At 35.4% G+C, this 20,295-nt stretch overlaps 1 protein-coding gene across 3 annotated transcripts in view; it reads right to left on the bottom strand.

Annotated features, from left to right (window-relative positions):
* LOC138701463 (dihydrolipoyllysine-residue succinyltransferase component of 2-oxoglutarate dehydrogenase complex, mitochondrial) overlaps window positions 1-20,295 on the bottom strand; it is a 293,425-nt gene that overhangs the window by 164,622 nt on the left and 108,508 nt on the right. For all 3 annotated transcript variants that reach the window (XM_069828351.1, XM_069828352.1, XM_069828353.1), the window contains exon 2: window positions 16,846-16,876. In XM_069828351.1, the coding sequence (XP_069684452.1) occupies window positions 16,846-16,876 (31 nt within the window). The remainder of the gene's footprint in view (window positions 1-16,845; window positions 16,877-20,295) is intronic.

Genomic DNA, 20,295 nt, shown 5'->3' with positions numbered 1-20,295 from the left:
TATTGTTCCAATCATTTCTACTTCATCTATGCAGCAACAGCAGCAGCACTTACAACTTACTTACATACTCACAAAGAACCCGAAGGTTCATTGTCACCCTCAGATAAGCCTGCCATCAGTCCCTATCCTGAACAAGATTAATCCAATCCCTAGCATCATATCCCACCTCACTATAATGATGATGATGATGATGATGATGATGATGATGATGATCATAATAATAATAATAATAATAATAATAATAATAATAATAATGAAAATAATTTCGACGGAAAAATTGTTCCGGGGCTGGGTATCGAACCCGGGACCTTTAGTTAAACGTACCAATGCTCTAGCGACTAAGCTACCTAGGAACTCTACCAGACACCAATCCAATTTTTCCCTCTATATCCACAGACCTCAAAGTGGGCTGACAACCGTCAAGCAACCAACATTGAGTGCACACTAACTCTGTGTGACTTTAAATTGTGGTTTTCTGTTAACGAACAGTGACGTGTTTTATGCAAATCTAGCTTTCAGGTATAACTCCCTGTAAACTTGATTTGAATAATTTCGAGGGAAAAACTGTTCCAGGGCCAGATATCGAACCTGGGACCTTTAGTTAAATGTACCAATGCTCTACCAACTGAGCTACCCGGGAACTCTATACCAGACACCGATCCAATTTTTCCCTCTATATCCACAGACCTCAAAGTGGGCTGACAACCGTCAAGCAACCAACATTGAGTGCACACTAACTCTGTGTGACTTTAAATTGTGGTTTTCTGGTAACGAACAGTGACATGTATTATGCAAATCTAGCTTTCAGGTATAATTCAATGTATAGCCCACTTTGAGGTCTGTGGATATAGAGGGAAAAATGGGATTGGTGTCTGGTAGAGTTCCCGGTTAGCTCAGTTGATAGAGCGTTGGTACGTTTAACCAAAAGTCCCGGGTTCGATACTCGGCCCCAGAACAAATTTTCCCTCGAAATCATTCAAATCAACTTTACAGGGAGTTATACCTGGAAGCTAGATTTGAACAATAATAATAATAATAATAATAATAATAATAATAATAATAATAATAATAATAATAATAAATACTGTTGTTTCTTGTACACAATGTCATTCTACAAACTTCATTATTAAGGCTTAATAAAAGTGTGTACCCTATTATTCTGCTTTTAGTAATAGTTATAAACTTACTTTGTTTTAAAAAACGTAGCTAGTGCTAAAATTGCTTCTATTCTCCTTCAGCATTAAACTTCCTGAGGAATTTTTATTTGTCCAGCTGACTTGTGGCATCCATACATTGGCTGATCAATTCTGGCGAAGGTAGAAAAAGTATTTTCACATATGACTGTGCTACATTTCAAAGTTCTTCCTGTTGTGACCAATTTGTACAAATTTGGAAATGTTTCTTTCACGTTAGATAAAACATTTAAGAAAACCCACAATTTTTTCCTTCCTGTAACTGCACTCTTCATTTAATTTCGAAAGGTAGTTCCTCACCGAACTTATTTCTTCCATTCCTTTGATATTTCAATGTTAATCCCTAGATTTTTATGTTTAACTCCCACCCCTCACTCACCTCTCACAAGAACCTTATTGAGTCCCACATTATCCAGTATTGTTTCATAAGTGATGCCATCTTCTTGCCTTACGCTCTTTTTATGCACACAACATTGTTTTATTTCACAATCTGTTTGTGACAATTCTTGACTTCCTTTCTAAGTTGCATTAAATTAATTATTAAGGATTTAGTTAAAAGAATCTACCACAATACCACATTCTTAAGCTTGTTTCACGATTCTGCAAAATCTTGCCAGTGGGAGCAAGCATTCCAAGTTTTTTTTATGAATAGGCCTATTAAGAAAAAACAGATACTTTCATCTATAATGGCATGAAGGAGATCAATAACACTAGCCTGCGAATTTCAACTTTGTGTTTGTTGCCTAAAGTAAATAATGTGATTTTATATAATGTCGATGTGCTAAATTCGAATTTTAAATCCGTTTACTTCTATCATGTCAGGTTTGTTTGCAAAATCACTTTAAATATATTGTATAATTACGTGAATTTCATCACAAACTTTTTCATTTCACTTTTTTATTTAAAATGCAAAAGCAATATTTAAAAGACACAACTTGCTGCAATTATGTGTATGGTTGTTCATACATGTCACTAGAGTGTTTTTGCTTTGTTTTGTCTTCTTTACTTCACTATTGGATGTATAAATTAGCACAATGTATCACACAAAGAATTACACCACTTGCTTCTTAGTTGAGGAAGTCCTCCTGCTCCTCTTTCTTTTATTTTTGTCTTTAGGTATTTTACGCTTTAACATCCAACAATAATGAGGATGCGTACTGATGCTCCATCATCCCTGGTATCTCCTTTCGAACTCCTGCAGATCCTTGTGAAATCGTTCACCTTGCTCTTCACTCAAAAATCCTAGATTTTCGGGGAAATAATCTAGGTGAGAAAACAGAAAATGAATTTTGCTACTCATGTTACAACCAAGTTCCTTGTATGCTTCAAGCATGTAAGCCACAATGTTTCGGTAATTAGGATCCTTGTTGTTACCAAGAAATTTTAAAACAAATTCACAGAAAGATATCCATGCTGCTTTCCCCTTTTCATCCATAGTGATTTTAAATGCTGCATCAGACATCTGTTTTCTTTTGTCAGGACCATTAAATATATCTTCTTTTAATTTTCTTCAGATAGTAATGGAAATTTCTCACATATGTACTTGAAACAGTCTCTTTCCTTATTTAAAGCCACGTTCTGCAGCACCTGACTCTGGTAGATAGTCACTGTCACTCGTCACAATTTCCCTCACCTCTACATCAGACTCAGATGAAAACTATTCAAGATTTTCTAGTCGCACAGTGATTGGAACATCAGGCCCATGGGGTCAGGTAAAATGGCTGACCGAATAACTGGATACATGATTTGCTTTTTATTTTTAAAATCGTACCCCTTCACATCACACGAACAGAAGTAGCAGTCGTTACTATGGTTCGAATGGTCTCTCCAAACCATAGGTACTCCAAAAGATAGCAACTGTCTTCTGCCGTTGATCCAATGATGAAGTTCTTCAATGCATACTCTACATACTTTGTGTGGTGCCCAAGCTGTACTTTGATCTCCAAGTTTGATTCCAAAATAAGCAAGATATGACTTTTTCACAAAATCTGTAAAATTACGCATCTGCTTAGGCAATGTGTATATTTTATACAAGTTATATAACAAAAATGGTCTGGATTATTTATACATTCTCGATGCGACATGGTAAATACTTTCTTACTGAACTAAAAACTCTCAACTTTCTACTCCACAATAAAGCTTCAAAAACTGATTTCGTTTCGTTTCCAGATGAAACACAGACTATTGAAATGTGAGAGGAACTAGACGAGTTGAGTCTCTCACCAAGGTATAGCTGACATTTCTATCTCCCACAAATAAAGATAATGGCAAGGCTGCACGTTATTTCACCCTAACTTCCTTATACGCTTGCACCCTCTATCTGCTAAGAAACATCTGTTATCCTTGATTTTCAATATAAACATCTTAAAAATATGTTGAATACATTTGGTTTTCATATCTTAACATACTAAAACTACAGTTGTTAAAGTATTATAGTTTAAATAATTACGCTATAAATTGTCGTAATATATTATAAGAAAATTAAAATAACAAAAAATTGGTACGTGTTAGGAACTTTCTGGCTTCAAATTTGACTTCAGTATGCTAAAAATACCCTAAAAACATTCAAACTTTGGAGGCAGTAATTTCATTGCAGACTAGTGTAATCATTGCAGGCTCTGATCTCTTCACTAACCTGTCTCAATGACTGATTTTTAATTACCCAGTATAATTAAAATCATATCATAGTGCTCTGAACATCATTGTATTAGAAGTCTCGCAAGAGCTTTGCCTTCATAATGTTCTCTAACTCTGATCCTCTTTAAAAAAATATACATTAGAATACAATAACCTACTGAGGAACGTACTTTTTTACCGATATCCACATCACTTCTACACAACAAGATGCTGTCTGTGATTGTGATATTTCTTGTATTATTTTCTGAAAACTTCATGTTTCCCAGGCATGAAACTTGCACAACTGCAGCATTGGCTAAGAAAGTGTTCAGAATTAAGGCCCCTCTTTTGCAAAGTGTTTAGAGCTTAGTTTGCTAATGATTTAGCATTACAAACTATCTCTATTGAAAGTGTTTGTTCCTAAACTCTGCCATTTTTTAAATAATGTATCCATGGTGCAACAATGTATCCCTTTTTACTTTTTGTTTCGTGTATCACCCACGAATAAAGTGAAAAATTTTACAGTTGCACTTTCAACTTCATGTACTATACTTTCCTTATACAACTAACATTAATTCAATGAAATCATCTGAACTTCAGGAGGTAAGTAAATATGTGGCATTTTTAGAAATAATTTTATAAACTCTCTGCTGCTTTAAAACTCTCTTAAGTGTTTATTTATAGACGTTATAGAAGTTTGTGAAAAGTCCATGTTCTTTATGCTCATCAGTAGTATAACTAAACTTCGTGACAAAACATAGCTGCTTTCTCTCCTGGAAGGAAGGTCATAAATATTCATTCTTGCATTAGTTTTGTAAATGTTTCCACTGTGGGTGACACCCCCTTCTTATAGCACTCAAATACTGTACGTCCAAGTAAATCATGAGTGAAATTGATGAGGATGTACTGGAGTGGTATGAGCCAAGGTCATCATCATCATGTTTATCATCGACTATATCCTAGAATGGCAGGCTATTGATAGCAAGGAATAAATTGAGCTATTTCGAAGGAGAAAGTAACATACTACCCATTTTCTTCAAGGATAGACTTTTTACTCTCTTTGTTCGCGTTCTTTCCATTTGCACAGAAATACCAGGTGAGGCATTTAAAACAGGCCACCTGAATAACACAGCCATTTGTAGTGATAGAAGACAAATCTTCAGACAAAAGTTGTTTGGCATGAACGGGGACATATTGTGGTATAGATATTTGTTTGATAGATGCAGGTGTAGGAGAGATATGGAAACCAACTTCATTATTTTAAATGGATTGGTATAAATGATTATTTACCATTTAATAGTGTGTTTGAAGACACATATAAAAACCGTGTTTGAATGGCCACTGAAGACAGCTGAAGATTAATTATGAACAATATGTTTGTTAAAGAAAAAGTAAATCATTTCTGAAATTTACTTACTTTATATCATTGTTGTTCCTGCAAAAACTCCTATTGCAAAATATAAAATTTATCAGGAGGAGGAAAAAACACATTTATTCCTTCTATGGCAGTGGTACATAGGAGATTGTGAATTCTTACATTTTCGAAAGAAAGAAATATAATTACATATAAGAGATTCTATTATTTGCTGTATCACTATTTAAGTTATTTAAGAGAGCAAAAATCTGAAAATCAACAAATATGTCACAAAGGCATTATTGCAGGAACAATGACGATATTATGTTCAAAATTACATCATGTGTTCAAAGTGGTGATCTTGAGCATTGACACATGATGCAAAGTGATTCTGAGCAGAAAAAATTGCACGTCGAATTTCATCAGAGCTTATCGCCAAGAATGCTCATGTTAGACAGTCTTTCATGTCTTAGGGGCTCGTCGGTATTTCTTGATACACTGCGGATTTTAATTTTCCCACAAATAAAAGTCCATTGGTGTTAAGTCTAGTGAACGTGCAGGCCATTTTGTCTTCATGCACATATATACATAAAGGAAACAGTACGAGTTGAATGTTTGATTACATTTAATTTGCACAGTTCAAACTGTATAATGGGGCAACCCGTAGTTCATCGGTTCATTGAAGTAAACTAATTTTTCTTAATCTTTGACCTTCAACTAGCATCAATGGTCATCAAACACAGTTGTTGTATATGTCTTCAAACACACTATTCAAGGGTAAATAATAAATCATATCAATCCATTTAAAATAATGTTGGCTTTCACATCTTCTCTACACCTGCACCTATCAAACAAATATCTATAAATAATATGTCCCCCTTCACTTCAAACAACTTTTGTCTGAAGATTTGTCTTCTATCACTACAAATGGCCGTGTTATTCAGGTGGCCTGTTTTAAATGCCGCACCCTCACCCTATATATATATATATATATATACAGGGTGGAAGAGAAATAGCCTTGCAGATTTCCAGAGTGAATAGCTTATGTCGTATGTAACAAAACTCTATATCATATTGGTGGAAAATTCATAGTTTTTTTTTTTTTCAGAAAAAAAAAATGCTTTTTCCCAAATGTTTAATAATCTCTTATTCGGTAACTATTACGAGTAGGATAATGGTTTTTGTCCATATCAATAGGCTATCTAATAAAGAATAATTTATCCCTCTGGCGTATTTCAATAGTGTGCACGGTTTTTGTGTAAATTTAATTTTTCTTCTTCTTCTTCTTCTTATTTGGTATTACAGCCCAGGTGGGCCTTAACCTCCTCTATGGCTCTCTTCCATCCTTCTCTATCCATCGCCAACTCCCTCCAATTCCTTATTCCTAATCTATTCACATCCACTCGTACACAGTTCCACCATCTTGTTCTCGGTCTTCCTCTTAATCTGGTTCCATCTGGGTTGTTATTGAAGATAATCTTCACTTTCCTTGTTGTTTCCATCCTTGTGACGTGTCCCAACCATCTCAGTCTTTGACATCTTATGTGCACCTCCAAATCCGATTCCTTGTACAGTTCGTATATCTCATTATTATATCTGGCTCTCCATCCATCCACTGTTTCAATTGCTCCGAATATCCTTCTTAAGATTTTCCTCTCAAATACTGCTAGTTGTTTGCATGTATTTTTATTCAGAACCCATGTTTCTGTACCATATGTTATAATGGGTCTTATTAGGGTTTTGTAAATCTTGATTTTTATTTCTCTAGATATTATTTTATTTTTAACAATTGGTAAAAGTGAATAATATGCCCTGTTAGCCAGATTTATTCTTCTTTGTACCTCATTCCTTAGGTCATTATTTGCTGTCAATATTGATCCGAGATATGTAAATTCTTTTACTTTTTCAAACTTGTATGTTCCCATTTTAACTTCCTTCACTTGATCATTTTGTCTTTTGGTGACTGACATAAATTTAGATTTCTTTGTATTTATTTTAAATTCCAGCTTCTGAGTTTCCTTATCCAATGCTATCAAGGCTTCTTCAACATCTTGTATCCTTCTTCCGGTGATGATGACATCATCCGCATAGCCTAAAATCTGTTGTGTCTTATTAAAAATAGTTCCATTAATTTGGACTTCTGATTTTATTATTGCAATGTGTAGGGCTATATTAAACAAGAGAGGTGCCAGCCCATCTCCTTGCCTGGTTCCTTTCTCCAATTTAAAATTTTCAGTTGTGATCTTTCCTAATTTCACTGTTGCCTTTGGTTCAGATGACACAATTCTGCATACATTTATCAGTTTCCTTGGAAAACCGAGTTGATGCATGTGTCCCCATATTGTCCTAAGTATTAGATTATCATATGCAGATTCAACATCTAAAAAGAGGCAGTGTAAATCGATGTTCTGTTCCCAGCATTTTTCTGTCTCTTGTCTCATTATGAATAGCTGGTCCACCGTCTATCTTCCCGGTCTGAATCCGCACTGATAGTCCCCTACTATTCCTTCCATATATGGTAACATTTTTTTATATAGGATGTTAGTCAAAATTTTATAAACTGTACACAGTAAAGTTATTGCCCTAAAATTTAACTTTTAAAACCCCTAAATTCAAGCACAAAGCATGCGACTGGCAACATCTTGGCCAAGAGAGCAGCTTACTTATGGAGACTCACCAAGTTTGTTGACCTCTTACTCTGTATCACAAGTAGAGCATATTAGCAGTGATATTGCTGGACTGTTGAAATGTCAAACTTAATTTTCTAATTAACTGTGCATTTAATCACAAAACATAATATAGGTTTTCTGTTATTTACATGTACCCTATCGTCTCTTTCAATCTGAATGGTTATTTCACTTCCATCCTGTATAGGACTTAACTTGCTGATGGGCATGCAAGCCATTATTTCTTCTAAAGTTTTCTTCCAGTCATTAAACACTGAAAAAGTAAATTTTATTTCTTTCAAAGCAGTAAAGTAGAATTCTTCACAAGGGTATCACAAAACGTTTTATCCATAGCATCACCGTAATATGTTAAATAATCGAAAATGCTTCAGGCAAACATATTGAAAATTCCTGTTGCTTTTATTTTTGTAACATTATCTGTATTGGATGATTCCTATATAACAGAATGCAGCACAGGACTTCAACACACATCATCTTTTTCAGTCACATTGTTTTCATTCTCTAGATCAGGCCTGGATACTATTAACTCATTTGAGTAACTGCAGATTTCCTCTTAATTTCTCACTCTATCTTCCCCAGCTGAGACGAGTAGACTGGCAAGTGAGCATTGCTCAGTGATGGATTGCATCATAGCTTTTACAAACTTTCGGCTCTCACCAGTCGCCTGAAATCAATCACTGATGCACAGTGCCCACTGTGTGTTCATTTATAAGGCAGTGTAAGCGGAAAGGACATGAGAGGCGGTTTCAGAGTTCTGCTCCACTTCCTCGTTGTGCCCAGGGCTGCTGTAGATAATGCTAAACAATACACCGTGTCTGGGCTAGAGGTATCAATAAAAAAAAAAAACTGACTTAATCATGGGAGTAATTAACAGAAAATTTGTTTTCAGTATATCTCAATGTGAGCACTTCTTGTTGCTCTGCAAATGTCCAAACGATATTCCAATTCCCTCCTAGTGTTTTGCAACATATGAGGCATTATGTGGTCAATTGCCAACCTGAAACATTTTCTCAATTGTAACAAATTTTGAATTGGATGTTGTTGATACACAAAGTCCTTGATGAAACCCAGGCGAAGAAATCCAATGGACTCAGATCAGGAGAGCTTGGTAGCCATGCTTTAGATTCACCTCTTTCAATCCAACGACGAGAAAAATTTCTATGAAGGAAACTGGTGAATCATAGTGAGCAACGTCTTGTTAAAATGTCTTGTCCAAGGGGAATTTGGAGCACAGAGAAATTTTCTAGCATATCAAGGTAATTGTGTCCAGTCACGTTTTCCTCCAAAAAGAAGAATGAACCAATAATTGCATTAGACATTAACCCCATCCAAACATTAACTTTTTCTGTGTCTCTTTGGTGTTCCACTACAACACGAGATTTCTCAGATCTCCATATGCGGCAGTTATTGCGGTTAACTTTATCACAGAGATGGAATGTAGCTTCAATCACTGAATACCATTTCCTCAAGATATGAAGGGTTTTCGTCAATGAGTTGCAGAATTTCAGTTGCAAAAGTTTGTCTTAATGTTCTATCATTCGGCTGAACGTGGTGAAGAAGCTGGAGTGTATATGCATGTAGTTTGAGTCGTTTATGAAGAACATCATAAACAGTTGATTTGGGAATCCGTAACTGATGACTAGCTTGCCTAATGGACTTCCTTGGGCTCCAGTTGAATGCAGTTCATATAAGATCGACCATTTCTTCGGTAATTTTTTCTTGGGATGTTTGCCTGTTTGTGGAATCAAGAATCCAGTCTCTTTAAGAGTTCTATCCCACTGCAAAATTGATTTCGACGTAGGTGGATCCACCTTGAATTTTACATGAAATCGGCGTCGAACTCTGGTAAGAGATTTAAATTCAGCAAACCAAAGCACACACTTCACTTTTTGCTGTGGTATCCACATTGTATGTCAATTAGAATGATTAATGTTGATTGTTAGCCAGACGTGGCTCGCAAGGTGAAGTGACTGAAGTGGCTCTTCACCTACATTTTATAATTATAATCACAATAATTATGCATTTTCATCTTATCATAGTTATAACCTGCTCACAAATCTCCTATCGCTATCTGAAAGACGAAAGCCTCGTGAAGTGTCTGGGTGTATCGCTGCACACTTTCCCTTTCGTGTCGCTTGCTGACACTCACCCCCTATATAATGTAAGAGTAGCTACTGGTTTCCAAGAAGAAACGCTTCTTTTTCCACATTTCTAGTACACAGGCCTGTTGTAGGTTGCCATGGTAACAAGCATTGACCCTCCAAGGATAGAAGAGCCGTTCCTTTGCCTATTCAAGGAATAAAGAAACAGGTTTCTAAACACCCCTCGCTTGTCCAACCCGCCGAACCCCGACAAGGCGACAAGTGCAAACCCATTGTCAGTTTTATCCATTTCTTGGTGAGAGAAACAAGTTAATTTTGTTATTTGTGTATTATTTAGTGATGTTCGTAAGTGATTTTGCGAATGAATCCAGAAAATGATGTAGTGTGTAATTTATTAGACACACCGTTTTCTTGTTGGCGCGAGGAAGATAAGAGAGACTTATTAGTGTGTAATCGCCCAACTCCGCATTTATCAGTGTCTGTTAGAAAACAAAAAAAGTCCGGAAATTCTTATCAATTGCATTTTAAAAGTACCTGGTATGGGGAGTATACCTGGTTATGTGGCAGTGTTTTTCTACAAAAACTTTTCTGCTGGGCTTGCCTTTTATTCAGAGTGAAAAAGAACGTTTGGAATAACGCGGGGTTTGGCGATTTTGGGAACTCAACTCGTGTATTTCACAAACACAGGGATTCGAGTGAGCATTTGAAGTGCGTATTGCAATTGAAACAAGTCGAAAGAAATTTGAACTCAATTCGCGATGTGTTACAGGAGTCGTCCTTATTGTGTATTAAAATATTTAATGAGAATGTTCGGTTAAACAGGAACTTTATGAAAGTTGTGGTTCAAGCCGTTATATATTTAGCGAAACAAGAGTTGCCATTTCGAGGACATGATGAACAGGTTTCGTCACATAACCGCGGTAATTTCAAAGAGCTGCTCCAAACTTTGCTCTCCGGAAGGTCCGGCGAAGTTAGAAATCAATACAATAAAATTAAATGTGTATTCAGCGGCGAGTCTAAGACAATACACAACGAACTAATTGAATGTATTTCAGACTACGTATGTAACCAAATCAAGAAAGAAGTAAATGAAACTGATTTTTTTTCATTGCAAATTGACGATGCGACGGACGTTGGACAAAACTGTCAATGCTCTATAATAGTAAGATTCGTGACTTCACATGGTAAACTGGTGGAGCGTTTCTTAGGTTTTTATGACGTAAGTTCTGATCAGACTGCACAAGCCCTGTTTGAACTAATAGACAGCATCTTAGGGTCTTTGAATTATCGTAATAAATTGATAGGACAGTGTTACGATGGCGCTAGTGTAATGTCAGGCCACATAAATGGCCTACAGAAAAAAGTCAAAGATGAAGTTCCTCAAGCTATTTTCATTCACTGTCAAGCGCATCGTTTGAATTTAGTTCTGCAACAGAGTTGCAACAGTATTTCAAGTTGCCGAATTTTCTTTGCAAACCTAAGCGGAATTCCCACTTTCTTTCATCATTCAGGTAAACGTAACCACATTCTAAATTCGATAGTTGGAAGGCGAATTCCAACAGCTGTGGAAACGAGGTGGACATCGAACTCGAAAATACTCAAAACAGTAGTAGAAAATTGGGATGGTTTAAAAGAGGTTTTTGAAGAAATAAAAATAAATCCTGGAACTGATAGTACTTCCATCCGTCAATGCGGAGGTTTCTTGAATGACATGAATGACTTTGAATTCAGTTTTTTGGCTCTGGTTTTTTATGACATATTCAGTCTAACTGATGTTTTGTATGATGTTCTGCAAAAGAAATGTTTAGATATAAGTTACTGTGCAGCTAAAATTCGTGGTACTTACGATTTGATTAATAGTAAAGGAAATGAAGAATACTGCAACAAAATATTTCGTAATGCAAAAGTGAGAAGTAACTGCAATCATAAAAGACAGCATGCCCAATTATCCGATGAAGACATTTTCTTCAAATACAAGTCATTGTTTTACGAGATAATAGACAATATTCTGTCACAAATTAATACTAGGTTTCAGGACTTGAACAAAGTATCATTTATAAGTTTGGTAGATACAACAAAATTTAAAGACTATTCTAAAGAATTTCCATCAGGTGCTTTGCAGAACTTGATTGAGTGCTACCCATCCATATTTAAAAAAAATCAACGTTTACAAAATGAACTTGAACTTCTTTACGGTGATAGCAATTACAGTAGCGTTAATGCTTTGAAAGCATTGGAAATGTTACGTCAGATTGATGTTCATCAAGACGTATTCCAGGAAGTGTATAAGTTGTTTTCACTTGTAGTGTCTTTGCCATCCATCAGTGTGTCCGTAGAAAGAAGTTTTTCGTGTCTAAAGAGAATAAAAACTTATTTGCAGAATACAATTTCCCAGCAGCGTTTGTCCTCCTTGGCCAACATTTCTATTCATAGAGAACTTCTTTCGGAACTTGAAGGACAACCCAGCTTTTTAGATGACATCATTGATAAATTCGCGGCCCTGAAGAACAGGAGAATAGACCTACTCTACAAGAGATAAGGTAAGATAGAAAAAAATGTTGTTCCTTATCACATACAGTTGTCAGCACTTCACTTGTCTTCTGAATCACGGGCTGCCCCTGTTGTTAGCAATTCGTGACATAAATCGCAATGACAAATCATATCTTTTTTGTTTTCTTCAATTTTCTTGCTTTGTTGTATAGATTTCTAGCATTGTTGTTATAAAAATAAAATCTTGGAGAGTTTCTGCATCCTGAGACCAAACATATAATAATACAATATCCTTCTGTTAATAAATGGTGAACAATTAATTCTTGATACCTCTAACCTGGACACGGTGTATATATTATACTGCATAGCCTATGATAACAGCATTAGATGGCACTTAAATTTAATATACACAACAGCAGTTATTGATATTATTATTATTATTATTATTATTATTATTATTATTATATTAATATTATTGTTATTAAATTATCATCTATTAAAATAATCGCATCGTATACGTTAGGGGGTGAAACCATTCCGGAAGTTAACAAATGTAAATACCTCAGAATAACATTTAGTAGCGATCTCGGCTGGGGGGAACACGTTACAGACACAGCGGGATAAGCATGGAGAGCGTTACACTTTGTGATGAGGGTACTAAGAAAAGGCTCTGATAAATCCGAAGAGATTACATATAAATCACTAGTACGTCCAGTAATGGAATATGGTGCTGCATGTTGGGATCTTTACAGATTAGAACATATTAAGACACTGGAAAAGATTAAAAAACGGGCTCTCAAGTGTTGTTGGAAAAATTCACCATTAAAATGGGACACGCTCACGGACAGGAGAATGCAAAGTCGATTATGTGCACTGTTCAAAACATAGAGAGGTGAGCCTGCCTGGAGAGAAATAAAAAATAGGTTGCAACCGCCAAATTACTCTTCAAGGAACGACCACTCATATAAATTGAGGAAAGAAGACAGAGGACGGACACTGGAAAGTTTTCTTTTCTCAATCGTACTATCAGGGACTGGAATGCTTTACCTGCAGGCTTTACCAACAACCAAAAATGTATTTAAAAATAGGCTTAAGGACTTTACTAATAGACGGTAATTATACACAGTATTTAAAGGGTGTAATTGATATTTTGTTATTGAAGTGTTGTATCAGTGAAGAATTATGTTGTGTCAGTGAAGTGTGTTGTGTAAGTGAAACGTGTTCCTGTCAGTGAAGCTTTATAGTTTATAGTGGCAGTGCAAAGTATTTGAACAGTGAAATGTTTTTGAAGTGTTAGCGAAATCAGGATAGAATCAGTGAAATGTGTCGTAGTTCCAGTGCAGTGAGTGAGTTGACAGCGAAATGAGTGTAGTGTTGAAAGGTACTTGTGCAGATATGAACATATCATACTCGTGGGTTTTAGTTCGAACTTAGGTTTAAGATACAAATTAGATTTACTTTAAATGTTATTTTAAGTGATCGTGCTTCATTTAATTTAGGATGTGCCCTGTTATTATTATTATTATTATTATTATTATTATTATTATTATTATTATTATTATTATTGTTAGTATTAATTATTAGTATTATTATTAATTGTATTTTTTATTAATTGTGTTTATTATTGTCATTACTGAGTATAATTAGTTACCACTGCCACCAGGTATATACCCATTGCAGTGTGAATAAATACATACATACATCTAGAGAAACTCAGCCTCCCAACCCTATTGTCTGTCCGGTTACCACCCTGTCAAAATTATCTACAATTTATTACTTAATATTAAAATAATACTTTCTGTAAAATAAATTTCTGAAGACAAATGACTTCTCTTAGAATGTAGACTTTCACGGCCGGCATCAATAGGATGGGTATTTTCCGGACTCAAGGTCAACAAAGCTTGGTATCCAGCCCTCAGAAGCACTCACATCAAACCCTTTCTCCAATAATTAGACACTATAACAAACAATCAGAACACCGAAGCCACTGCTGCGGACTGTGGCGACGACAAGCCACAACCATCCCACACCTCTTCAATATCGAAGTGCTACCAGTCTCAGTACCAGTTCTTGATACACACAGCAGATGTCTCCGCTCACGTGTACCACGCCACTGAAAATGTCCACTGGAGTAGTGGACGAAACATTTGGTTGTATCACTGACAGACCACAGCCCTTTAGCCCAGAAAATACCCATCCTTCAAATGACTTTGTTCCATTCTCCACTCAGGAGCCATTTTAATATCAGAATTTAGCAATAATTGATGCAGCAGATAATACAATACAGACACAAGAAAATACACCTAGAAATGAGTGATGGGATGAAGATTTTAGGCAGACAATTGAAACAAAGAATAATGCACTGCAGTTAAAAATCAGATGAACTCAAGAGAATTACAAGAAATGGAGAAAAGAAGCAAATAAATTGTATAATTAGAAGAAGAAAAAATGGCTTAATAACAAAATTATCCAAATAGAATAAAATAAAAAAAAGAAACAAAACAAGGGATTTTTTTTAATAACAAAAATTTTAATCAATCATATCTATCCATACCACGCATATGTAAAGATACTGATGAAGGCAATGTTTCAATTGAAACTGATAAAGTTTTACGTATATGGAAAGATATTTTATGTCTTTTTAATGAATCTGTAGATTGTAAAGAAATAGTTCTAAGAGATAGCAATAATGATCAAGATATTCCTCCTACTACTTCTAATGAAATTTGTTCCATAATTTGGATTTTGGGATAGTTTCTGATTAATACAGCACAATTACATACATGCATACTATACCAGATACTATACTATTTCGCTTATGCTCTTTTGAATAACAGATTTGCCAGCAAGAAAGTTACATTGTTAACCCTGGCATGGAACAAAAAATATTCCTTATTTAGTGCTGCTATCTCGAACTGAGTTGTCAACTGAATGGCACGAAAAAGTCCTTTCTCCCCTGCCTTTTGCATCTGCCCAAAGCTCTATGGAGTGGATTACGAAACACTTTTACATCCCTTCCAGAGCTGTCTCACAGCTGGCACAAATGACAAAGATTATAATATGTACAGCTACGCAGCAGTGCATGAGTGGGCAAACAGCATTGTTATCTCTGACAGGCACAGTAGTTCACATAGGTACGTTTTGCTTGAATCACTCCATGAAAAACCTGTACTTTTATAAAATTTGTGATTTTATAGTGCTGTGAATGTACAATAGAATATAATAGTTACATTTTATTTAGGCAGTGCCTTGGCACAGGGGCATTACCCCTACTACCCCATTATCCTGCAATGCGATTGAATCCAGTGTAGAGCTAATGCTTGCTGATATTCTGTAGCTGGTATATGAATCTGCAGTATTCTCTTGTATTTGTGGTGTTTGACTTTATAATTGCCTGTATACCTGTTTTACAGTCTGTAAGAATGAAGTTTTGTTGAACTTGTAGGTTCTGACCATTAAATTTTAGAGGATGCATTTGATAGCTTCTACCTCATGATTCATTATGTTTTATTGACAACAGAATTTCACTTCTGTCACCTTTAGCAGGTATTCTTTCACTGAATGGACAAGATATCAAATTATGATATGCAAACTATGGGACAAGTTTTCTCCAAATATTTCAATTTCCCTAGGCACTAATTCATAACAATTTGATTATAACTCTATGAAAAGAATCTAAGTACTGTGTGAACAATCCTCTGCGTGCCTGCTTCCACTGCTTGTGGGTTTTGGGTGAGTTGAGCCGATAACTGCAGTGAACAGGTGTTAGGAAGTCCGCAATAAATCTACATATACAGTTTATTAGTAATAACTTACGCGACAAACACTTAAAAATAAACACTAATATATGCTTAAAAAATAAGCACTTAAGAAGTAAAGTAAAAGTGATTTACTCACCCATATCAAGAAAGGACATGTTGGAACTGCCTCCCTTCATTTTCCATACATTTCTTGCATCTGTTTAGGAAATTAACTATTACCCTTAGAAATTGAAGCAATTTCTTCACGAAAGTTATTTTTTCAGTTCATCTAAAGTGTGTGGATTTGTCTTGTACACTTTATCTTTTAATGACTCCCAGTGATAACAATCGAATGGAATATCTGAATTGAGCCATATTAACTTAATTAAAGAAACTGTATTACATCACCTAAAGAACACGTGCTTATCTTGCAAGAGTACAACTCACACTGATGCCTGATGCAACCTTCAGAGTAGTGGAGGTGGAAGGCTTAGCAGCTGGTTCTGCTGACTAGCCACAAGCTGTGAAAGTGCAGGCCCATGAAGGATTGTTCACCCAGTATAAGACGACAATAAATACCTATTGAAATCTTAAAGACATATCTGATGCAATATTAAGAGAGTATGTAAAAGCATTAAATTATATTCAATTTTAATCACTCACCATGGTGGAAATATCTCGGCTTCACGTTGACCTGAAAGAAAACAAGCCAATTAATTATAATTGCTGAAATCTTTCTAATAAAATAGTATAGAATACACTTGTTAAAGTGTTGAATGCATATTCAACAATATAGCCCAGTGATCGTCAACTCGACTGAAAACGGGCATGGGCGCTGAGTACTGCTTCCGTGCGGGGCAAGCGTGCATTACCTCGTGCTCAGCATTATACAACCCTATCTCCCTTTCAGTAGCGGCTCTTGACAGAAGCTAGCTGCAATGTTGAATAGAAGTAGTAGGCTATGTCTCAACAGTCATCAGGAATTTCATTCACAGTTTCAAGACTTGAACGTATGCCAGATTTCAAGATTTTTCATAGCCTAGCGTTGGGAAAAATCGTTCTTTTTCTGGAACTTTTCCAAGAGTTTCGTTTCCAAGAAAGTACTAGTTTCAAAGAACAGTTCAGAAATAACAGCAAGCGTCTGACATAACGTAATAATCACTCAAATTTTATATTGTTTCGGAATTAGTTTCGTTTTCAAAAATCTTAGACCATAATGCAATACAAACCACGACAGCTGTTACAGTCAGGTGTAACAGTAATTTATACAAACCATAAAACATTGCAATAATTTGATCATTCCTCCTGTTAAGTAAGGGATATTACTACTACGTGATATTAGTCTCTATTAAAGCTTCTTAATTTATTTGTAATAAACATTGAGATTAATTGGGCTACATTTGCACTGTTTTTACCGTAGTCATTCATTCATAGTGTTCTGCCCAAGGGCAGGTATTTCACTGAAAATCTAGCATTCTCCAGTTTTTCTATTTTCTGCCTTCCTCCTAGTCTCCACATATGATCCATATAGTATCTTAATGTCGTCTATCATCTGATACCTTCTTCTGCCCCAAACTCTTCTCCCGTTCACCATTCCTTCCAGTGTATTCTTCAGAAGGCCGATATGTTACAACATACAAATTTTATAACACAATACAGTGAGGTATATAAATTTGTGTAATTTTTTTCATTTTATATAGTAAAACAGTGACTTTGAAATAATAATAATAATAATAATAATAATAATAATAATAATAATAATAATAATAATAATAGGCACAATCTCACAATTTGATTTTCTTTTCATTTTTATTGCTATATTAATAGCAAACCATGTAACTGAAGCTGATTCACCAATCAGATTGATTATTTAATATTGAAAAGCGCCCTACAAATTCATTGTAGTAAAAAATTTCGCTCTCCTTCCAACATACTCAGTTCTGAAGGAACTACTGTACACCCAAGGAGAACACTCAGTTCTGAAGGAACTACTGTACACCCAAGGAGAACATTTAGGATGGAACTGTTATGGTCTCTGAGAGAGTATCTGGAGTGTTCCAGACAAGATAGTTGGGCTGTACGTTACACAATACTCCAGTTCCTATGAGAAAGATTGTCAGAAACTCCTACTGTTATTTTGGAACAGATTGTTCCGACCTATAATTCTTTTTCTGGAACTGTATTTTCTCGGAACTGTTTCGAAAGTATTGTTATGTTATTTTTCCCTATCTCTATCATAGAACCACCTACTGTGGACGTAGACTGTGCTTCTACCTGGCTTCAGCTAGAAATGACAGACTGATAGTGTGATAATGAAGTGAAGGTGATATAAGTACTGTATAAAAGCAGGAAAAAGTCTGTGTGATTTTTATTCACATTTTCCATTAGTCAGATTTCTCAGGCTTCATCAGCAGCTTTCGACAGACTGCATTTTCGGATCCACATACATATACGAACATTGTTTTCTTTAATGAAAATAAGTAAATCCCACCACAGAACTAGCTAATTCATCTGACTAGAATCTACAAAATTTTCTCAGTTCATGCACTGCCCAGATCATAGTGCATAATATTGAGCAATCAGTATGCTATAAAGAGGCTAAAAAATCTCGTAAAATGAGCATTACAGAAGTTCAGGAAATATTTTTACTAATGGTCATGCATTAACAAAATGAAAAGTAAAAGTAGAAGTCTAAAATGCAGTATAGTATTTAGTTTTATTCAGCTTTCATTTCACCCCTAACTTATCAACCAATTGCTTTCATACATGTAAATACCAGTGTTAGGCATTCACATTACTTTAAGTTTAATTTGATCACTATGAGAAACATTTATTATCACGAAAAAGCAGCCACCATCGCAAGCCTCCGCTGTGCCCATGGCAGCAAATCACGAGTGCAGCGGGCTTCAGAGCTGCCTGAGATGACGTCACAGGGCATCGAGTTGACGACCACTGGTATAGCCTAATGCTATCATTATTCTGGTCTACAAAAAAGCTGAACACACATGAAATAAAATTTTGTTAGATGTTACAATTATTATTTTAGAAACAACTTTGTACTGTATACAATGGATGGTGTGAAAAATATGGTTGCAAAGAACTTAGGTATTGTTGTGTACATAAAGGTTGAATTTCGATCCGCCCATGCAGGTCCAGTGCAAAATACACTAGCAAGCATTATGCAGCAAAGTTATTAATTTGGAATCTGTCATGGATGTTGTTGTGCCAACCGTGAATTTCATCAGAAAATCTGCATAACCATTGCCAATTTCAACAGTTTTTATTAGAAACTGAAGCAGAATATGATGATGTATTGTAATATACTGAAATCAGGTGGCTAAGTAAAGAAAAATTACTATAACGCTTTTTTGGACTCCGCCATGAAATTAAAATACTCCTCACTGAAAAAGAAAAGTTTAATTTCAATGAGAAGTTATCTGATTCACACTGGTGACATATTTTTTGGATTTAGCCTTTCTAGCAGATATTACATAGCCTCTGGATGAACTGAACATCAGACTGCAGGGGAAAGGAAGACTAGTTTGTGACATGTTTTCAGATGTAAAATCATTCTAACTGAAAATCCAACTCTTTGCCAAACAGTTGAATTAAGAAAACTTTCTCCATTTCCCTTGTGGCAAGAGTATTTCACAAGAACAGTTTCGCACAAAAGATTTTGTGAAATGTTAGAATTATTGCATAAGGAATTTCATCCACGATTTCAGGACTTTGATACATATTCCAAGGATATTCGCTTATTTCAGAATCTCTACATCATTGAAATACAGACAGTATCTGAAATGTACCAACTTGAACTCACTGACATGCAGACTGATGACGAACTGAAAGAAATATTTCATTCAAATACCAGGGTATAATTTTACAAATGTCTCTCAGTTACACAGTTTCCTAACACAAAAAACCTTCAGCTAAAATGTTAACAGTTTTCGGAAGCATTTATATATGTGAGCAGACGTTTTCAAGGATGAAATATGTAAAATAAAAATTTCGCTCAAGAATAAATGATAACCATTTGCATCGCTGTTTATGTGTATCAGTCACCAACTTCGAAACATATCAATTTTCTTGCATCTAAAATTCAGCTGCAATCTT

This window comes from Periplaneta americana, chromosome 6, assembly GCF_040183065.1.
Source record: "Periplaneta americana isolate PAMFEO1 chromosome 6, P.americana_PAMFEO1_priV1, whole genome shotgun sequence".
Classification (NCBI taxonomy): Eukaryota; Metazoa; Arthropoda; class Insecta; order Blattodea; family Blattidae; genus Periplaneta; species Periplaneta americana.
Note: the sequence above shows the minus strand (reverse complement) of the source record. Positions and strands in the feature narration are given on the sequence as shown.